Source organism: Tamandua tetradactyla, chromosome 4 (genome assembly GCF_023851605.1).
Source record: "Tamandua tetradactyla isolate mTamTet1 chromosome 4, mTamTet1.pri, whole genome shotgun sequence".
Classification (NCBI taxonomy): domain Eukaryota; kingdom Metazoa; phylum Chordata; class Mammalia; order Pilosa; family Myrmecophagidae; genus Tamandua; species Tamandua tetradactyla.
In genome coordinates, this window is record NC_135330.1 from 41417413 (window position 1) to 41436527 (window position 19115).

General features: G+C 36.1%; 1 protein-coding gene across 4 annotated transcripts in view; it reads left to right on the plus strand.

Moving 5' to 3' along the window:
* Positions 1–19115, plus strand: part of HMCN1 (hemicentin 1) — a 531301-nt gene that overhangs the window by 434220 nt on the left and 77966 nt on the right. For all 4 annotated transcript variants that reach the window (XM_077157239.1, XM_077157240.1, XM_077157242.1 and 1 more), the window contains 7 exons: positions 3238–3434; positions 7301–7382; positions 8697–8833; positions 12253–12394; positions 13401–13545; positions 13910–14037; positions 14315–14471. In XM_077157239.1, coding sequence (XP_077013354.1) covers positions 3238–3434; positions 7301–7382; positions 8697–8833; positions 12253–12394; positions 13401–13545; positions 13910–14037; positions 14315–14471 — 988 coding nt within the window. The remainder of the gene's footprint in view (positions 1–3237; positions 3435–7300; positions 7383–8696; positions 8834–12252; positions 12395–13400; positions 13546–13909; positions 14038–14314; positions 14472–19115) is intronic.

Consider the following 19115-nt stretch of genomic DNA (forward strand, 5'->3'; position numbering starts at 1 on the left):
AGATGCAGGAAGAAGTCACCCCGGGGAAGGTTATTGGAACCCAGGGGCTGGAGAGAAGAACAGCAGGGACCATCTTGTGCCTTCCACATAAGAAAGAACCTCAGTGGAAAGTTAGCTGCCTTTCCTCTGAAGAGCCAACAAAATAAATCCCCTTTTATTAAAAGCCAATCCGTCTCTGGTGTGTTGCATTCCGGCAGCTAGCAAACTAGAACAGAAACACAAAAGAAATGTATAGATTAATGAGTTACTATAAGGCTAAGAGCTTTGTAATCACCATCCATGTCAAAAAATAAAACCTTGCCAGCCACCTAGAAGATCCTCCGTGTGGATTTTTTCCCCCATAGTACCACTATCCTGATGTTTATAGAAATTGTTTACTTGAAATTCTTTATGATTTTATCACACCAGTGTATATCCCTAGACGTCACAATTTAGTGCCCCCATTTTGCAATTTTTGATGTGCCCTTTAAGTCTTCTTTAATTTAACCATCCTACTTTTGTCTCTCTACCAGAATCTGGCCCATTTGGCCTGCATACTCTCCCACAGTATGAGTTTTGCCACTTGAACATTTGCGGTTAGTTCAGCACGTTCGTCAGCCTCTCTCTTTCCTAAAAATTGGCATAGGCTTGGTCCAGAGTGGGGTTTAATACCTCTGGCAAGATTACAAGCCATGCATGGTGTGTTCTTTTATCAGGAGGCACACCATTCTGCTTCTCTCTCTTTTTGTGGTGACAGGCTACTGATGCTTAATGCGTATGATTTTTCTATCACTTATAAAGTAGGTGTTTCGGCTTGCTAAAACTACAGGAATACAGTATACTAGAAATAGATTGGCTTTTACAATAGGAATATATTAGCTTACAAATTTACAGTTTCATTTACAGTGAAAATGTCCCAATTAAGACATCAACAGGATGGTAACTTCTCTGAAAACAGGCTGCTGATATCTGGAGTTCCCCTGTCAGGTGGCAAGGCACAGGACCTCTGTCTACTGGTCCTCTTCTCTGAGTTTCTGTGGGTCCATTTCTTAGTTTCTCTAGAACTTTTCTCTCTAAGCTCTCTCCAAACTTCGTTGGGTGTTTCTCCCTGAGGGCTCTAGGATTTTTGTATCTTTTATCCTCATAAAGGACTCCAGTTAAAGGATTAAGATACACTTTGAATGAGCTGGGTCACATCTCAATTGAAATAACTTAATCAAAAGGTCCCACCCACAACAGGTCTGTACCCACAGGATGGATTAAACGAATATGGCCTTTTCTGAGTACATAGCAGCTCCAAACTACCACAATAGGATTCACAAAGGGGTGGCATTCTAATGCAAGCATTTGTTTTCATTTATTAGCTAAAATAATTTTATGAAATGCTTCTCTCATTTACGTTTTGGTTATCCAGTCATATAGTTCACAAAGAAAAGACAGGTTAAATGATTGACTCTTTCCCTTTATGTGTCAGTTTTTAAGACAATGAATTTGTTCCCTGTCATCTTTCAAAAGTAACTAGTTAATTATTAATATCATTATTAAATTATAGTATCATCATGAACTCAATGATTTAAACAATTATAATTATTTTCCTTTGGGGAGTTCAAATTGTCCCATCTTTGGCCAGTAGATGCTTCTTTAAGTTGGTTCCTGAGACTTTTTGGCATGACTTGAGTAGCCTTTGATAACTTTCTTGCTATCTTTTATGACAAAATCACCATTTTCTGCCCCAGGTCTGGAATTAACTATTTCAGGAAGCTCTGATTTCTCTTAGAGGAAAAGGTTATCAATGATAAAACTTCATTCTAGGTGATGGGAGTACTTACTGCTACTGCATTGGTCATTGAAAAAGGCAGAACCCCTCCAAGTTTTAGCTGCTCTTCTCAAACTGGCCTGGGTTTCTAATGAATAGCTATTGTCCATGAGACGGGTCTTCTATGTTTGTGTCCATAAAGTGCCCTATTGCTTTCTTCTACTGTCTTTACCACAGACACCCATATCAACAGGTGTTGTAGCTATTGGTGGGTTGTCTCTCTGCTAGCATTTGGGGGTTTGTGGGGGGATATTTTGTCATCTAGCATTGTTATAAATGTTATCTATAAGTGTTTGATTTTTGCTATGTAGTAGGTCTGTTTTTTACATGTGATTTTGGAGAGATTCAGAAACCTATTCCAGTACCACTATCTTCCCAATCTTTCTTCATAGTAGCAATATTTATTGGAGCATTTGCTATGCGCCTGAATTGTGCTGAAAACATAGATTTATCCCTGCATCTTCACACCACTCCTATTAGATGAATAACACTGTTATCCTCAGTTTAGAGATTTTCCTAAATCTGCTAAGCTAATAATTGTTGAAGCCAGGATACGAACTCAGGCTGTGAGTCTCTGATGTGAAGTACTATATGGACTATGTGCCTGAAAAAAAGGAACAGCTAATTCTTGGAGCTGTCCAACAGTTTCTTTGGCTGCTTTGTGAAAAAGTAAGCTGGAAATGTTCATAGAAAAGTTTAATGATAATTATAAACAGAGTCTGTTTTAAAGGGTTCTCTAAACCTGGGGGAAACTGAACCAAGGTTACTTAAGTTTTCTTTACAGTGCTTGGATTCTTTAACATCCTTTTGAGAAAGATAATTTTATATATATTTTTTCTTTTTTTGTTTTTGTTTTGTCTTGTTTTGTTTTAAGTAGGGTAATTTTAGAAGCAAAAGAAACAGTTAAGGAAATGATCCCTTCACAAACAAATGTGTTTTATGTGAAGATCATCATGTCTAAATGTAACTATTTTTTCTGCTGCTTAATCATTGTTTCCCATAAGGGGTTTTCATAGAAACGATGATAATGAAATTCCATAACGCTCACCTGTTGCTTTTGTAGTTGCGATCTTTATATAAAAGGCGTAAAACTGCACAAATATTTTTAAGTACCTCTCTTTTAAAAAGTGGTACAAGATAGGTTTAATTTTCATTGCTTTGAAATCTACACAATTAGGTAAGAAGGATGTAATTTTCTGAATTCAAATTGACATTCTGTAATCACCAGTTACTTACCGGTGTGACCCTTCTCTCTTGAAATAGTACTGTTAATAAATGGTAATGATATCTAGGAATTACCATCTTGGTTTCCTTGGAATCAATAATTCATATACCATGAACATAAATTTGAATTGAATTTTCTTTTCAGATGTTTCTAGTCAGTAGCATTTTATCAAGCAGAAGGTTTATTTTGTTGTTGTTTTTTTATTCCTTTTAAATAGAACCACCTCATATTAATAGGTCCAAAGAAACTGAAGAGATATCAGTGATTGTTAGTAATCCATTTGAACTTACCTGCATTGCTTCTGGAATCCCAGCTCCTAAAATTATGTGGATGAAAGATGGGCGACCCATTCCATGGATAGATCAAGTGCAAAACCTAGGAGAGGGAGAGATTCTTCGAATATCTAGTGCTCAGGTAAGTGTTTAAATTCATACCATTATTTTACCCCATATTAAACTTCTCACTTGCAAATATAGCAGAAATGCTGGAGAAATTATGTCTTTTTATCTGAATAGACCCACAGGTCTGTGTAACTTTTGCAAAGGTAGGTTAGTCCTATGATATGCATGATTAGGTAGGCACTTACAGAGTGACATGACTAAAAAGGAGAAGTATCTCATTAAACTCTTAAGAGAGCAGAATATACAAATTTTGCAAGTTTTCACAATGCTATAATGTTAATATATATCCTGGGGCTCTTATTTGTTGCATGTATTACTTTACTTAACTAGCAAAAAGCGATTCAAGTGGCCCAGTGGCAGAATTCTCGCCTGCCATGTGGGAGACCCGGGTTTGATTCCCAGTGCCTGCCCATGAAAAAAAAAAATCAATACATACGGTGTGTGAATATATGGCAATAAAACTGCTTAAAAATGCTCGACTATATTGGACTGCACAGCTGTATTAGACTATCTGTATTGAGGCTTCAAATAGCACTTTTTTTGTATGCTATATGGCAGAATCACATTTCATTCTTTTTCCATGTGAGTATCCCATTATTGCAGTGCCTTTCCTGAATTTTTGTTTGTTTTTCATCTGTTTTTTGGGAAGTACACAGGCCAGGAATTGAACCCAGGTATTCTGCATGACAGGCGAAAATTGTAGCACTGAACTACGCTTGCACCCCCTCAGATAGCACTTTTGATCTCTAAAACGAACAAGGCATGAGAGTCCGCAAAGACAGAGTTTTACCAACAGGGATTAATTCAAAAAACTTGACTGGTTCTTTTAGTTTGTGTTTAAGGAATTCAATTTTAAATATGAACCTATTAGAATTAAGTTTGTAGATGGCTTAATGATACAATCCTCTGGTCTAGTAACAGAGGCAAACCTTACATTACAGACATTACAGATATTCTCCATCTGTGCCCTAATGCCCTCATCTATAGACTGGGGATAATAGTAATAATAATAATAATAATAATAATAATAATAATAATAACGACTTCTACAGTTGGGGATTTAATGAGAAAATCTAACATAAATTACTTAGATTGCTGCCACAAGTGTATAGTGAGTGCTAAGAAAGAGTTAGGGAAAATTATTACTGTTGCTATTGTCATCCCTTTCAATACTGATAACAGAATTACTTACTCATACTCTGTTTGTACCTTCCCTGAGGAAAGAGGAAAGAAAAGGTTACTGGGAGAAGAGCACTAAAGATTATGCGTTGTACGCTGTGTCAGTATTGTGTTCAGCTCTGAGCTCTCTGTCGCATGCATCCCTTGTGACAATTCTGTGAAGCAATGTCTAGATGTCCAGACTGCAAATCCAGGAACAGGGACAGAGAGAATAAGTGCTTGTCCCTCAGGTGCTCATCACTGTTCGGGGAGCTGGGCTCAAACCTGGGTCTCACTGGGAAGCCTTGTCAGCAGGAACTCAGCACAGTTCATGTTTCTAGCATCAAGGAGAAAATACCCTCTGTTCCCTGCTTTTCTCTCCATTTTAGACATCACAGTTACTCAGAGAAAAGTCAGGTTAAATTATCAAGCCACATACTGAATCAAAACCCTCAAATGATGCAATTTAAACAGACAAAATTAGAAGCAAGAGAATTTTGTGACATAAGGAATAGCATGGAGACAAGAAAGTGTGTGGAATAGAAGCGTAAATTCAAAGGAATAATGGTAAATAAAGCTTGAAAAGGGATGTTAGGACTACATTATAGTAGGTCTCAAATGCAAAAGAGAAAACTTGGGTTACAACAAAACAAGACAAAGGGCTCATCTAGTATTAAATGGTGACATTCTGCTATAGAGAAGAAAGGGGCTTGAATGTGATTCTGTAAAAATTTATTGACTGTATTTCCAACATGGCTAGGTGTTGTGGAGAACAAAAATGTAGATAAGACATGTTTCGACCTTCAGAAAGTTTCGAGTTATCTAGGGGAAATAAACCTAGACATAAGGTAAAATTGGGCATGGAACAATGAAAGCCATTAAAAACTGTATAGAAGTATAAAAACTAAATATGATCAAGTCCAAAGACTGAATTTTATCCCCCAGCTCCTCTGTGTCTTCATACCATTTCCTATATAGCTCTCTTATGGCTCTTACCGTGTTATATTTTATTTCCTGAGCTTTATATTTTTGTGTATTTATTTCCAACATAAGGTTATGTCTGGCACATACTTTGCAAATTCCACGTTACGTAGGAGAGACAAGAGTTTCCTTGGACATCTTCCATGGAACATTATTTCTGTGATTTATTCCAAGGTGGGAAGGGTGACAGTCTGTGAACAGATAGATTTGGAAAACTTTGCATGTTGTGTCTGCTGCCCCGTCCCCAACCTTCTGAGTCATAGTGCATGTCAACACCTCTGTGAAATTATATAATTTACAGAGACCTGTTAAATAAATTTTTTGTATACTATATGGTGGGGTCATATTTCATTATTTTTCCATTTGAGTCTCCCATTATTATAGCACCATTTGTTGAATTTTTGTTTGTTTGTTTGTTTTGTTTTGTTTTGGGAGGGAGGTGCATGGACTTGGAATCAAACCCAGGTCTCCTGCATGGCAGGCAAGAATTCTACCACTGAACTACCCTAGCACCCCTTGTTAAACTATTTGTCAAACACTCTATTAACAGAACCTATTTTAGGAAATGTAGCTACAAATAATAACAAATAATGCAAATAAATGTGTCCAGAAAAGCATACTATTTAGGAAGTATGTGTTGGAGAGCATAGGATTTAAGAGTAGCCACAAATGATGGTTCAAGTTTGGTTAAAGTCAAGACAGAGTTAATGAATTAGGAATTAATTAAATTCATAAATAAAAGTGAGATTTTAGAGTTTTTAAATATATATATATGATGAGAAAACCAGAAATTATTTTCTAGGCATTGGTGCATCATTTTGAATTTTTAACTGAAAGACTATGTGAGAGCAATTCTTCTAAAATTATATTAAGTATTTTTCCAAATATTCTAATCTTAAATTTTTTCAAAGGAATTTTCACAATCTACCAAAACTTTTTTCTATCACCTATAAAGTCAATCTTATATGCAAGAATTTTAGAAGTCCCAATAGTCTAGGAATGTTCAAATGTAAAATAAATGAAAATAGAATTATTTTCCTTTTTCAAGATACATTTTTCACAGTAGTAAGACCATCAGATTTTTCAGAGTATGCCTTCCATGTACAAAATAGATGGGTTGTGTCTACACAATGTCAACTATATAGATGAAAACTAACACTTCAGTGGAAGTTGTTATGAATGTGGGTTTTTTGAAGAAATGTCTAATTTTAGTTAGACAATAATAGATTCTGTTGTCAACCTGACACTTTTAACAGCCAAATTATGTTATATAATCCTCTATTTTAACATATATGTGAAAGTTATATTCAAAATATGGTATCAATTTTCTTTATTTTAATAACCTGATATTTTGTTTATCTGTTTGTTTTTATTTAATAAATGTATTTCACTTATTTCTTTCATAAACATTGAGCATCTAATCTGTCATGTCTGGTACCAGGTCCTATATATCTGCCTTCTCTGAAATCATTAAGGATACTTAGGTTGCAAACAATCTGAGACTAAATACTGAAAATGTGTTAAAGCATAGATTTACTTATATTAAACATGTCAACCAACACTCACCATCAGAATGCTAATCATAAGTGTTAACCAGTTTTAAGTTTGTAATTGTAGTACTTCCTTAAGAAAACCTTGCTTTATATGGGGCCTTTTTAATTAGTTCCCACTGATATCTATTCTCAACACTTAAACCAACATATTAATATTGTGTAATTACTTTTTTTTGTTTTGTTTTAGGTAGAGGATACAGGAAGATATACATGTCTGGCATCCAGTCCTGCAGGAGATGATGATAAAGAATATTTAGTGAGAGTGCATGGTAAATTTGGCAAAATGTCTTGCAGTCCATCATACACACATATGTTTAGAAGGCGTGATTTATGAAACAAGGGGAAACTCCATAGAATTTCATAAGATATGTTTATATGTTAGGATGTATATTTTGAAAATCCAATACTTTTATTTGGCTAATCAAGTGCTCTTTGGAATAATTCAATTGGTTTTTGAGCTACTTGCTTTTTTCCTTCTCAAATAATTCATATTTGCTGTTTTTAAAATCATAGAGTATAAATTATGATTAAAAAATACAAATCATCCATAGTCTTAATACACAGCTAAGACTTTTCACATCTAAAGGGTTTGTCACAAAAATAGGATCTTATAATGTATAGTATTTTCCTTGCTTTTTTTATCACCTAGGAGTATGGGAAAACTGTTTTCATGTCCATGTCAATAAATGTATTTTACAACATCATTTTTAGTAATCATAGTGTCCCATTTTATGAATGTGCCATGATTTATTTAATCCACTCCATATTTTTTAGACACTTTCTGTATTTTCACCAGTATAAAAAATACCATTAAAGACATTTTGGTACATACATGCTGACTTATTTCCCTAATTATTTTATTTGGATAAATTTCTATAATTGGGTAAACACATACACTTTGAAACTTATTGCTAAATTACCTTCCAGAAAAGTTCTGCCAATTGGACTCTCACCTATATACTCTTCTGACATATAAATGGGAATTACTCCACATGGGGAAGAACATTTAAAAGACTAAACAGAAGATCTTTATTTCATTTTCATGGCATAATTGACTTGGTATAGCAAACTTTCTCAGATTTAAGTGCCAATCCCTCTCATGCACATAAATTTTATCTGTCATTAATAGGCATGTAAAACCTACATATGAGTCATATAAAAAGATCACATAGGAAAGGATATGCAGTTCTATATATTAAGATGGGTAGACTCTGATTTGTTTTAAAATCTGATTTTCAGAGAAAACTCCTTCCAGGTCTAGAAACTGTACAAAGTATCCTTTCTCTATGCCTTGCTTTCTTTGCCTGTCAAATAGTGATAATAATGTGATTATATTACCTATGCTATCATTCACAGGGTTGTTGGAAATATTTCATTACTCAATGTATGTGAAAGTACTGAGCAAAGTAAAAAATTTTACCATTATTTGTAATTATTTCTACTGTAAGTTAAATGAGCAATGTTTTAAGTTTATAGCTTCTAGTGCATATTGCAGAACCAAAATTTGCTCAATATTTAGGATAACTAGGATACTTTTATACCTCATTTATTGAAATCTTTAATTTATTTGTTCTCACATCTAGTACCCCCTAATATTGCTGGAACTGATGAGCCTCAAGATTTCACTGTGTTACGAAACAGACAAGCGACATTGGAATGCAAATCAGATGCAGTGCCTCCACCTATAATCACTTGGCTTAAAAATGGGGAGCAGTTACAGGTAAAATTTTTGTTCCACAGACTCCTTTTTAGGAAAAAAAAAATCAGCTGCGAATTCTTTGCTAAGTGGTCCAAGACCAAATAATTCAGGCTACCAGGTATTCAACATTTCAGAAATGGGGCATGGTCCTTTAATCAGCTTTCTCCTTCTCTCAACCTTTGCTGGAATAGGTAGTAATTAGTTATTGGTTGAAAGATAGATTTTTAGATTCATGTCGCTATGTCAACTGGTCCAAGTACATATATCTGCAAGAGCCCAGGGATTCAAGTCAAGTTTGACACACTCAGCTATTTCTCTCCTGGAAAGGGAAGAAACCGTCAGAGTTTCAAGAATTGACCTATTCTGCCAAGTCTCATGACCAATTCAGTCTGTTACTGAATTGCTGTGGTCTAAACTGGTTCTGTAAAGCTTCCCTGGCTCAGGAGATACTACTCTGCTCTCATAGAGTGTCACAGCCCAGTAGCCTTTGAGGACCAGCTCAAAACTTTGACTGAATGCTCTGATCGCCCATATTCTCGTAGTTTCTTATTCTCTTTTCCTCTCCTTTGTTCTTCCTCATTCAGTTAGCATAACCCATTGTGGTATGTTCTGGGTTTTCTCAGCTAATCATATAGATGTTACCTACTATCTAAGGGAGAAAGTTACTCTCCACCACCAGCCACACCAAACAGGAGGCTTGGTTCTGATAATCACTGACATTCTATGCTTACCAGTTAATCCTATTATGCCTCAGTTTCTTTAATTTTGAGTGCCTACTATAACACCAGGCAATGTGATTGCTGCTGAGAGTAGTCTTGACTCTATCAATCACAGACTATCTGAAAATACAGAGAAGCGAATCAAAGATTTAGAACTGATACTGCTGATAAATTGTGTGGTAGAGGTATATACAATATTTTATAGGAACAGAGAGGAGGGGCAAATAACCCAGATGGAAAGGTGAGGAATATCTTCAGGAAACCCCTTAGGGGGCTTGAGTTGAGTTTTGAAGGATGAGTAGATGAGAAAGAAGGAGAAGAGGATTCCAGTCATAGGAAATGGCACGGGCAAAGCCATTGCAGAAAAGGGAAGCTGCTGTTCCAGAAACTCTAAGTATCTTGGTACGATTGCATTGTCCTTGGTTAAAATCCTGTAATAGCTCCCTATTGATTTCAGGATTAATATTATAATGCCAGCTTAATTCCCAAGACCAATCATACTCTGACTTCTGCCTCCGCAATCTCATATCCTATGCACATATTTCACTCTAGACCATTAAATATCAAGGTAGGGACTGAATGACTGTTGATGATGGAAGAGTCCAAAGTGATCCCAGATAAGACCGAGTGATCCCAGCACTGAGAATGGGATACCAGAAAAAGACCATGATGGCAAAAAGATGAACTCAGCTTTAGATGTTTTGATTTTGAATTAGCTGTAGATTACCCAAGTAGAGATTCTAAAAAGCATTAGAAATATAGGTCCATATCTCATCAAAAAAAAAAAAAAATCTTTTGATTTGGTAGTCCAAATGGCACAACTTGTTGTTTAAGCCATAGGCCATGAGGTAGACCAGAAAGCCTACAGTGTGAAAAGACTAGTAAAATGAGGATTAAGTCATTGGCAACATAGCATTACAAGGCAAGCAAAGGAAAGAGACTGAGGAGGGTTAAAAGTAGAAGCAACTGAGGTACTGAAAGTCAAAGGCAAAGTGAAGAGGTGGCAAGCAGAGATACAAATTAGATTGTGTCCATTGGCTTTGGGATTGTGTGTGTGTATGTTTAAATATCTGAGCAATGATTCTTCAATGGAGTGATTAAAGTAGAAGGCAGATTACTGTGGAGTGTAATGTTCATGGAGGAAGAGGAAACAGAGACAAATGCAGATTATTTTTTAAATATAAAAGTGATTTGTATATGTTCAGTTGCTGAAAGAAAGAGATTGAAGATACAAGGAACAGAAAGAGAGGTTTACAGGACAAGCAGTATTGATGGGGGATGAATAGGACCCAGGTCGCAGATAAAGAGAGGAACCTTGTATAGAAGAGTCCATCCTTCTCCACAGAGATGGTGAAATAGAAAGAAAGGTGGTATTCATATGCGCATAAGTTTGTCAGCGGGAGAAGGAAAGAATTTCAGTCGCAGGGCTTTAAGTTTCCCTGTGGAATAGGAAGCAAGGTCATCAGCTGAAAGTGGGATTCTATTTGAGGAAAGAAGTCAGATGCAGAAGAATCACTAGCAGTAAATAGTAGGAGAACTCAAGAAAATTACAGTTATACTTAAGTTAGTAGCACTTACTGATGTTAATGGAAGTATGACATTATAAGAATCAACCCTGAAAATAATTTTTCTTAGGCTAAAATCCTACTATATCCATATAAACATTAAAAATTAAAATATGGTTCATAGAACTTACTATATATGTGCAAGAAATTGTTCATCAGAGGCAAAACGATTGTATCACCAGTAGCTCCAATAGCAATCAAACCCGAACTGCGTATTTTAGTGTGGAAAAATATTATTTTTCATTAGGTATATATATCTGTCTGGGACAGAACACTTGTGTTAGAGAAATGTTACTTGTGCTCTTCTTGAAATGGCTCCATCTTGTACACAACCAGAAAATATCAGTCTTTGATGTTACCTGACATTTTTTAATGATTATGAACAGTTCTACACATTTTGATTTATACTAAAATTATCTGTTTGCATCTATCTCCCCGATGAGACTTAATAGCAGAGAGTGGGTCTCATTTACTTAACATTTTCCTAATTTTGGGCCCCATGCTTAGACACGGAACAGTTACTAATAAACTAGAATAGCTTGTTTATTTTTTAAAATGTTAAGGGATAAGGTTTTCCTCTAAGTTGACAAACGTTAATATGTTAGTCAAGAAACTTTCAGTTGAAAGTGACAGAATACAAATTCAAGTGAATTTAAATGAAGAAAAGGAAAGGAAATCGAATGGCTGTGGTGATTGGTGAATTTAGCTTTAGTCATACTAGATCCAGGAACTCTAATCGTGTAATCAGGCATCTATGTCCTTTCTACAGCTCTCACTCGGTTTCTTTGGTCTTCGATTCAGGACGAGCAGCCACCCCCTGATGACAAAGACTGCCACTGGGCTTAGGTCTCCCTCCCAACCAATGATCACAGTGAAAAAGGCATGCCTTTCCCCAGCACTTCTGGCCCATCCTTGAACAGATCATTGTGGTCATGGAAGCTATAGACCCTGATTTTACCCATGCCTTAAACACACTCTAGAAATAGTTCCCAAGGATTTTTGATACCAGAATAATATGGGGGGGGGGGGGGCATAGGCAAAGCACCCTGGCAGACAGGAATTCTATAGTTCACTGTAGCTACTTCTGATGCTATAAAGTAACATTTTGTTCCCTTTTGCTGACATTTTAATAGTAAATTTTACTTGCTGAATTCAGGCAACACCTCGAGTGAGAATCCTATCTGGAGGGAGATACTTGCAAATTAATAATGCAGATCTAGGTGATACAGCCAATTATACCTGTGTTGCCAGCAACATTGCAGGAAAAACTACAAGAGAATTTATTCTCACTATAAATGGTAAGAAAAGTTAATCATTGTTTCACAATTTAAAAATTTAGCTAAAGCATTCAAAGAGATGATATATTTATTTCCTATGAGCATTCTTAATGAATCCTTGTGGTTATTGTGTTTCTTTTGAAAAAGAGAAGATAAAGTATTTATGTTAGAACTTTAAATTCACACATATTCCCTATATTAGGGAATAATTTATGACCAATTGCTATTAGCATGTCCTGATGTTTTGTCATTCAGATCAGAGCCATTGAGAAAGTCTACCCATTAAATCTCTGGATGACAAGTGGCCCATTATTTGGTTCACAATTTATTGATGGTGACATGGAAGTAAATATGCACTAGATGGAACTTGCCATAGGACTCTAATTTTCTTCAACATAAAATCTAAATTCTAAAATTTGTCAAAATTCAAGATGATAATGTAGAATTTTCCTACAACAGTCCCTTTTGGATTTTTAATATGTGAGATTTTACAGGTTTTTTGGTGATACGCATGATCCATATCTCTAATACTAAAATTAAAATTCCAGTTTTCTTTTCCCATAGAACTCAATGTTTAATAAAATAAATGCTCCAAGACCTGCTTGATTAATCACAGATGTACATTTCATAAAACAGCCCACTTTCTGTTCTTTATTTAAAGTGAAGTTGTTCCAGTGTTAACATTCTCTGACCATTATTTGGCCAGAGAGAAATAAGAAATATCATCTTTAATTTACATCAGACCGGAGCTGATTTTTATTGAAGCCTCTCTCATAGAGAGCCAGATTTCACACACCATATCAGGAATTTAAAATCCTCCTCCCTTAGGTACTCTTTAGTTTTGCACACAAAGTATCTTGAATAAGACTTTAGAAATTAAACTGCAATGCTACTTCTACCAACCTAATTTAGCTGTAGGCAAAGCTTTATATCTGACTCAGAGCTCAGCTCATATTGCCCCTGCAGGTTCTTGGGTTCAGGCTATGTTATTATAACTGGATTTTTTTCATGTGCGTCCCATGTGCAGTTCCTCCACACATAAAGGGTGGCCCCCAGAGCCTTGTCATTCACTTAAATAAGTCAGTTATATTGGAATGCTTCGCTGAAGGTGTGCCAACACCAAGAATTACGTGGAGAAAGGATGGAACCATTCTAACTGGGAATCATGCAAGGTAACAATGCTGGAGAAGGGGTAAAAATACTGTAAGAACTGAAATACAAATCCTTTAGTCTTTTCCAATGAATTCTTTTAATCTTGTTTATTTAGATGTAGTCTCTTCAACTTTACATGAGAATCAAAAAGGAGCATTTTATAAGCATAATTCTTAAGGCTAATGATTATAATCCATTCAAGATTGCAAGCCCATTTGCTATGACCTTTGCTTCTTATCATTTCTTCCACCAAGAAAGTGTCATTTGAAACAGGAAAAGGAATAAAATTGGATTTAACTAAGCCTTTAAAAGATACTTTCAGCCAAAATGAGAATAATAAGATAAGACTGATTCAGACAACATTATTTGTGATCTTTCTTGTAGATATTCGATCCTGGAAAATGGATTCCTTCATATCCAGTCAGCACATGTCACTGACTCTGGGCGGTATTTGTGTATGGCTGCCAACGCTGCTGGAACAGATCGCAGGAGAATAGATTTACAGGTCCATGGTAAATGTACCTTTATAAACATCACCCAGTCTTTGGGTAAAATGCATTTCTATAGCCTAAACTAGTACAGTCATAAAGACCCTGATGCCCACGCTTTTAAATGCATCACTTTATGAGCTAAGACTTATGATTTCTCCCCATGCCCACTATTTCTGCACAATTTAAATTCATGCATAACAATGATATAAATTACAAACGATTAATTTTAGTTCAGCAGAAATACTTCAGATGGCATGCTATTCGCTGAATGTGTCTCCTCTTTTTGGTGACGTTTTAGTTCCTCCATCAATTGCTCCGGGTCTTAACAACATAACTGTGACAGTAAATGTTCAAACTACTCTGTCTTGTGAGGCTGCTGGAATACCCAAACCGTCAATCACATGGAAGAAAAATGGGCATCTTCTTAATGCAGATCAAAATCAGAATTCATACAGGTAAGAATAATTTAGTTGAAAAATCCCACCTCACTATTTCAAAAAAGTATCTTTTAAAAGAACCTACATTTTAACTCTATTAATGGGAGTAGCAAATATATAAATTACGAATAATTGGCTAGTATATACACAGTATTCTTTCTTTCCACTATGGAATTAGCTTTATCACCTAAAATCTTTTTCTAAATTATAGATGCAACTTTTCCATATGCAAAGCCTCTGAATATCTGTCCATGAGGTCTACTGGATTAGATTTCTATCCTGCTTTACTTTTTATTTTTTTTACGTGTTTATACTTTTATTTTTATTTTTTAAAACTTTTTTATTGTGCAATGTAACATGTATACAAAGTAAACAAATAAAAAAGCAATAGTTTTCAAAGCACTCTCGAACAAGTGGTTACAGGATAGAACCCAGAGTTTGTCAGGGGCTACCATATGATCCTCTCATATTTTTCCTTCTAGCTGTTCCAGAATATAGGAGGCTAGAAGGCTTAAATACTTTTTTATCATCACAATCGACTTTTTTTTCCTTCTTTTTTTATGAACAACAACATATATATAAAAAAGCTATAAATTTCAAAGCACAGCACCACAATTAGTTGTAGAACATATTTCAGACTTTGACATGGGTTACAATTTCAGTTTTAGGTTTTTACTTCTAGCTGCTCTAAAATACTGAAGTATAAAAGGGATATCAATATAATGATTCAGCATTCATATTCATTTGTTAATTCCTATCTTCTATGTATAATTCCACCATCACCTTTAATCTTTCCATATCTTTGGGGTTGTTTGGGCTATAGCAATTCTAAATTTTGATATTGGAAGGGTCTGTCACTAATATGGGGTAGGGAGATCGAACTTTCTGATGTTCTGGAGAGGCTGGGCTATGTTTCAGGACTTCTGTGGAATAGGGACCCATCTGGAGGTTGTAGGTTTCTGGCAAGTTACTCTCATGCCTGAAACCCTTGCGGAATCTTATATATTGTCCCAGGTATTCTTTAGGGTTGGCTGGAAGGGTCCTGGTTGGGGGTTGGCAGGTTAAGATAGGTAGTAAGGTCTACCTGAGGCTTGCGTAAGAGCAACCTCCAGAGTAGCCTCTCGACTCCATTTGAATTCTCTCTGCCACTGATACTTTATTAGCCTCTCGACTCCATTTGAATTCTCTCTGCCACTGATACTTTATTAGTTATACTTCTTTTCCCCATTTGGTCAGCATGTAATTGTTGATGCCACGGTGCCAGGTTTGGATTCATCCCTGGAAGTCCTCTCACATATCTCCAGGGAGACTTTCACCCCTGGATGTCATGTCCCATGTAGTGGGGAGGGTGATGATTTCACTTGCATAGTTGGGCTTAGAGACACTGAGGCCACATCTGAGCAACAACAGAGGCCCTCCAGAAGTAAATTTTAAGCATGCCTATAAGTAGTCTAAGCTTCTCCACTACTTACCTAACCTACACAAGAGTAAGCCTCATGATGGAGGGCATGGCCTATTAATTTGGGTATCCCTAAAGTTTGACACAGTATCAGGAGATTCCCTGATGATAAGGTTGAATAGTTCCATATTCTTTCTCCCCTCCCTCGGGGGACTTTGCCAATACTTTTTTATTATCTGGCTAATATACTCTAAGATGTTTCCAGGCATTACAATAATCTATACAGGATTGAAGGACCTCTTTCTTATTTTGTGCTTTCTGGGTTTCAGTTGTTCAAATAAGCTATACAGGTAGGTTAAATTAGCTTATGCACTACAGAAAATTTCAGTTCCAGATCAAATAATCTTTTCTTCCATTGGTCTCAAAGAATATGTGTGGTTCTAAAATATAGACACTGTCTTCCTTACTTCTGTGTTCTGAATTACTTTAACCCAAACCTGTTTGGCTTAATTCTTATCTCTAAATATCAGGTTATATATACATATATAAAACAGCCTCTCAAAATCCAGAAATAATAATCACCACTGCAGGCTTAATGTGTCTGCTCTAAAAGCTTACAATCTAGGCCTCTGTTTCCTTATAAGCATTTTCTAAACGTGACTATACCATTGTTTTATTTGTTTCTAGCTTATTTTGTCTCAGCAAATGTCCCACATATTTTTTCACATTGTTGCATACCTCACGACATTGATTCTTTTTTGTAGCAGCACAACCTTCAGTCATAAGCATACACCATCATTCACCAATCTACTTCTCTGTCAATGCATCCTTCAGCCACCTGCATTCATCAGGCATCATGTAGAGGCCCCAAAGTCCACAGTCCATCAACATTCTCAATTTTAGATAATTTCATTGTTCCCAAGACACAGAAAACCAATAAACACACCCTCACCAAATAGGAAATCTCCACCTCCTCTTAACTCTTGTCCCTCACCCCATTATTTACCTCTGCTGTTGCTGTGGTAGTGCTAATGGTTTCCTTTTGAACATAGCTCATAGCATGCAATAGCAATTTTACCCCTGAACCCTGGACTTAAACACTTTATACAAGAACCATATCTTTGAGATAATTCTTATGAGAACGCATTCATATTTCTAGTGTGAGTCAGTGGGACACGTAGGTCTATGCAGCCCCTTTCAATCTTGTTCATCTTCAATATGGTAATATTACTTCTAGACCCACTAGGAAATCACCTTCGCTCCTATCTATTCTCTTAATTGGAGTTCAACCTCATTAGCTAATGGGTCACACATCTCTAGCTTCTATGTATCTCTAAGTCCCCTATGTTCTGTATTATAAGCCTCTGATTATACCATTATGCTGGTCATAAAAGTGAACTCATTCAGTTATCTATCCTTTTTCACTCAGCATTATGTCCTCAAGGCTCATCCTTCTTGTCATGTGCTTCAGGAAGTCATTTTGTCTTACTGCTGCATAATATTCCATCGTATGTAGATACCACATTTTTTTCTGATCCACACGTCTGTTGATGGGCATTTGGTTTGTTTCCATCCTTTGGCGATTGTGAATAATGCTGCTATGAACACTGGTGTGAAAATGTCTGTTTGTGTCATTGCTTTCTGCTCTTCTGGGTATGTACCAAGTAGTACTATTGCTGGGTCATAGGGCAACTCCATATTCAGTTTCCTAAGGAACCTCCAAACAGTCTTCCATAGTGGCTGCACCATTATGCATTTCCACCAGCAGTGCAAAAGTGTCCCAGTTTCTCTATATCCTCTCCAACATTTATGGTTTCCTGTTTGTTTAATAGCAGCCATTCTTATAGGTGTGAGATGGTATCTCATTGTAGTCTGGATCTGCATTTCCTTTATAGCCAGTGAAAATGAGCATCTCTTCATATGCTTTTGAGCCATTTGTATTTGCTCTTCAGAAAAATGCCTATTCATATCTTTAGCCCATTTTATAACTGAATTGTTTGTTCTTTGGTTGTTGAGTTGTATGATTTGTTTGTATCTACAGGAAATCGAACCTTTGTCTGATATGTGATTTCCAACTATTTTCTCCCATTGTGTTGGCTGCCTCTTCACCTTTTTGACAGAGTCTTTTGAGGAGCAGAAACATTTGATTTTGAGGAGTTCCCATTTATCTATGTTTTCTTTTGTTGCTTGTGCATTGGGTGTAAAGTTTAGGAAACTACCTCCTATTACTAGGTCTTAAAGATGTTTCCCTACATTTTCTTCTAGAAGCTTTATGGTGCTAGTTCTTATATTTAGGTGTTTGATCCACTTTGAGTTAATTTTTTATGTAGGGTGTAATATAGAGGCCCTCTTTCATTCTCTTGGCTACTGATATCCAGTTCTTCCATGCCCAATTATTGAAAAAACTATTTTGTCCCAGTTCAGAGGATTTGGGGGCCTTGTTAAAAATCAGTTGACCATAGATTTGATGGTCTATTTCTGCACTCTCGATTCGATTCCATTGGTCAATGCTTCTGTCTTTGTGCCAGTACTATGCTGTTTAGACCACTGTAGCTTTATAATAGGTTTTAAAGCCAGGGAGTGTGAATCCTCCCACTTCGTTCTTTTTTAGGATGCTTTTAACTATTCGGGGTCTCTTTCCCTTCCAGATGAATTTGGTAGTTAGCTTTTCCAAATCTTCAAAGTAGGTTGTTAGAATTTTAATTGGTAGATCAACTTGGGAAGAATTGACTTCTTATTGACTATATTTAGCCTTCCTATCCATGAGCAGGGAATGTCTTTCCACCTATTTAGATCTCCTTTGATTTCTTTTAGCAATGTTATGTAGTTTTCTGTGTACAAGTCCTTTACATCCCTAGTTAAGTTCATTCCTAAGTATTTGATTCTTTTAGTTGCTATTTTGAATGGAATTTTTTCCTTAACTGACTCCTCAGCTAGCTCATGGCTTGTGTATAGAAATGTTACTGAGTTTTGCACATCAATTTTATACCCTGCCACCTTGCTGAATTTGTTTATTAGTTCAAGTAACTTTGCTGTAGATTTCTCAGCATCTTCCAAGTATAGTATCATATTATCTGCAAATAATGAGAGTTTTACTTCTTCCTTTCCAATTTCGATGCCTTTTATTTCTTTGTCTTCCCTGATTGCTCTAGCTAAAACATCTAGCAAAATGTTGAATAATAGTGGTGACAGTGGGCATCCTTGTCTTGTACCTGATATTAGGGGAAAGGCTTTCAGTCTCTCTCCATTGAGTATGATGCTGG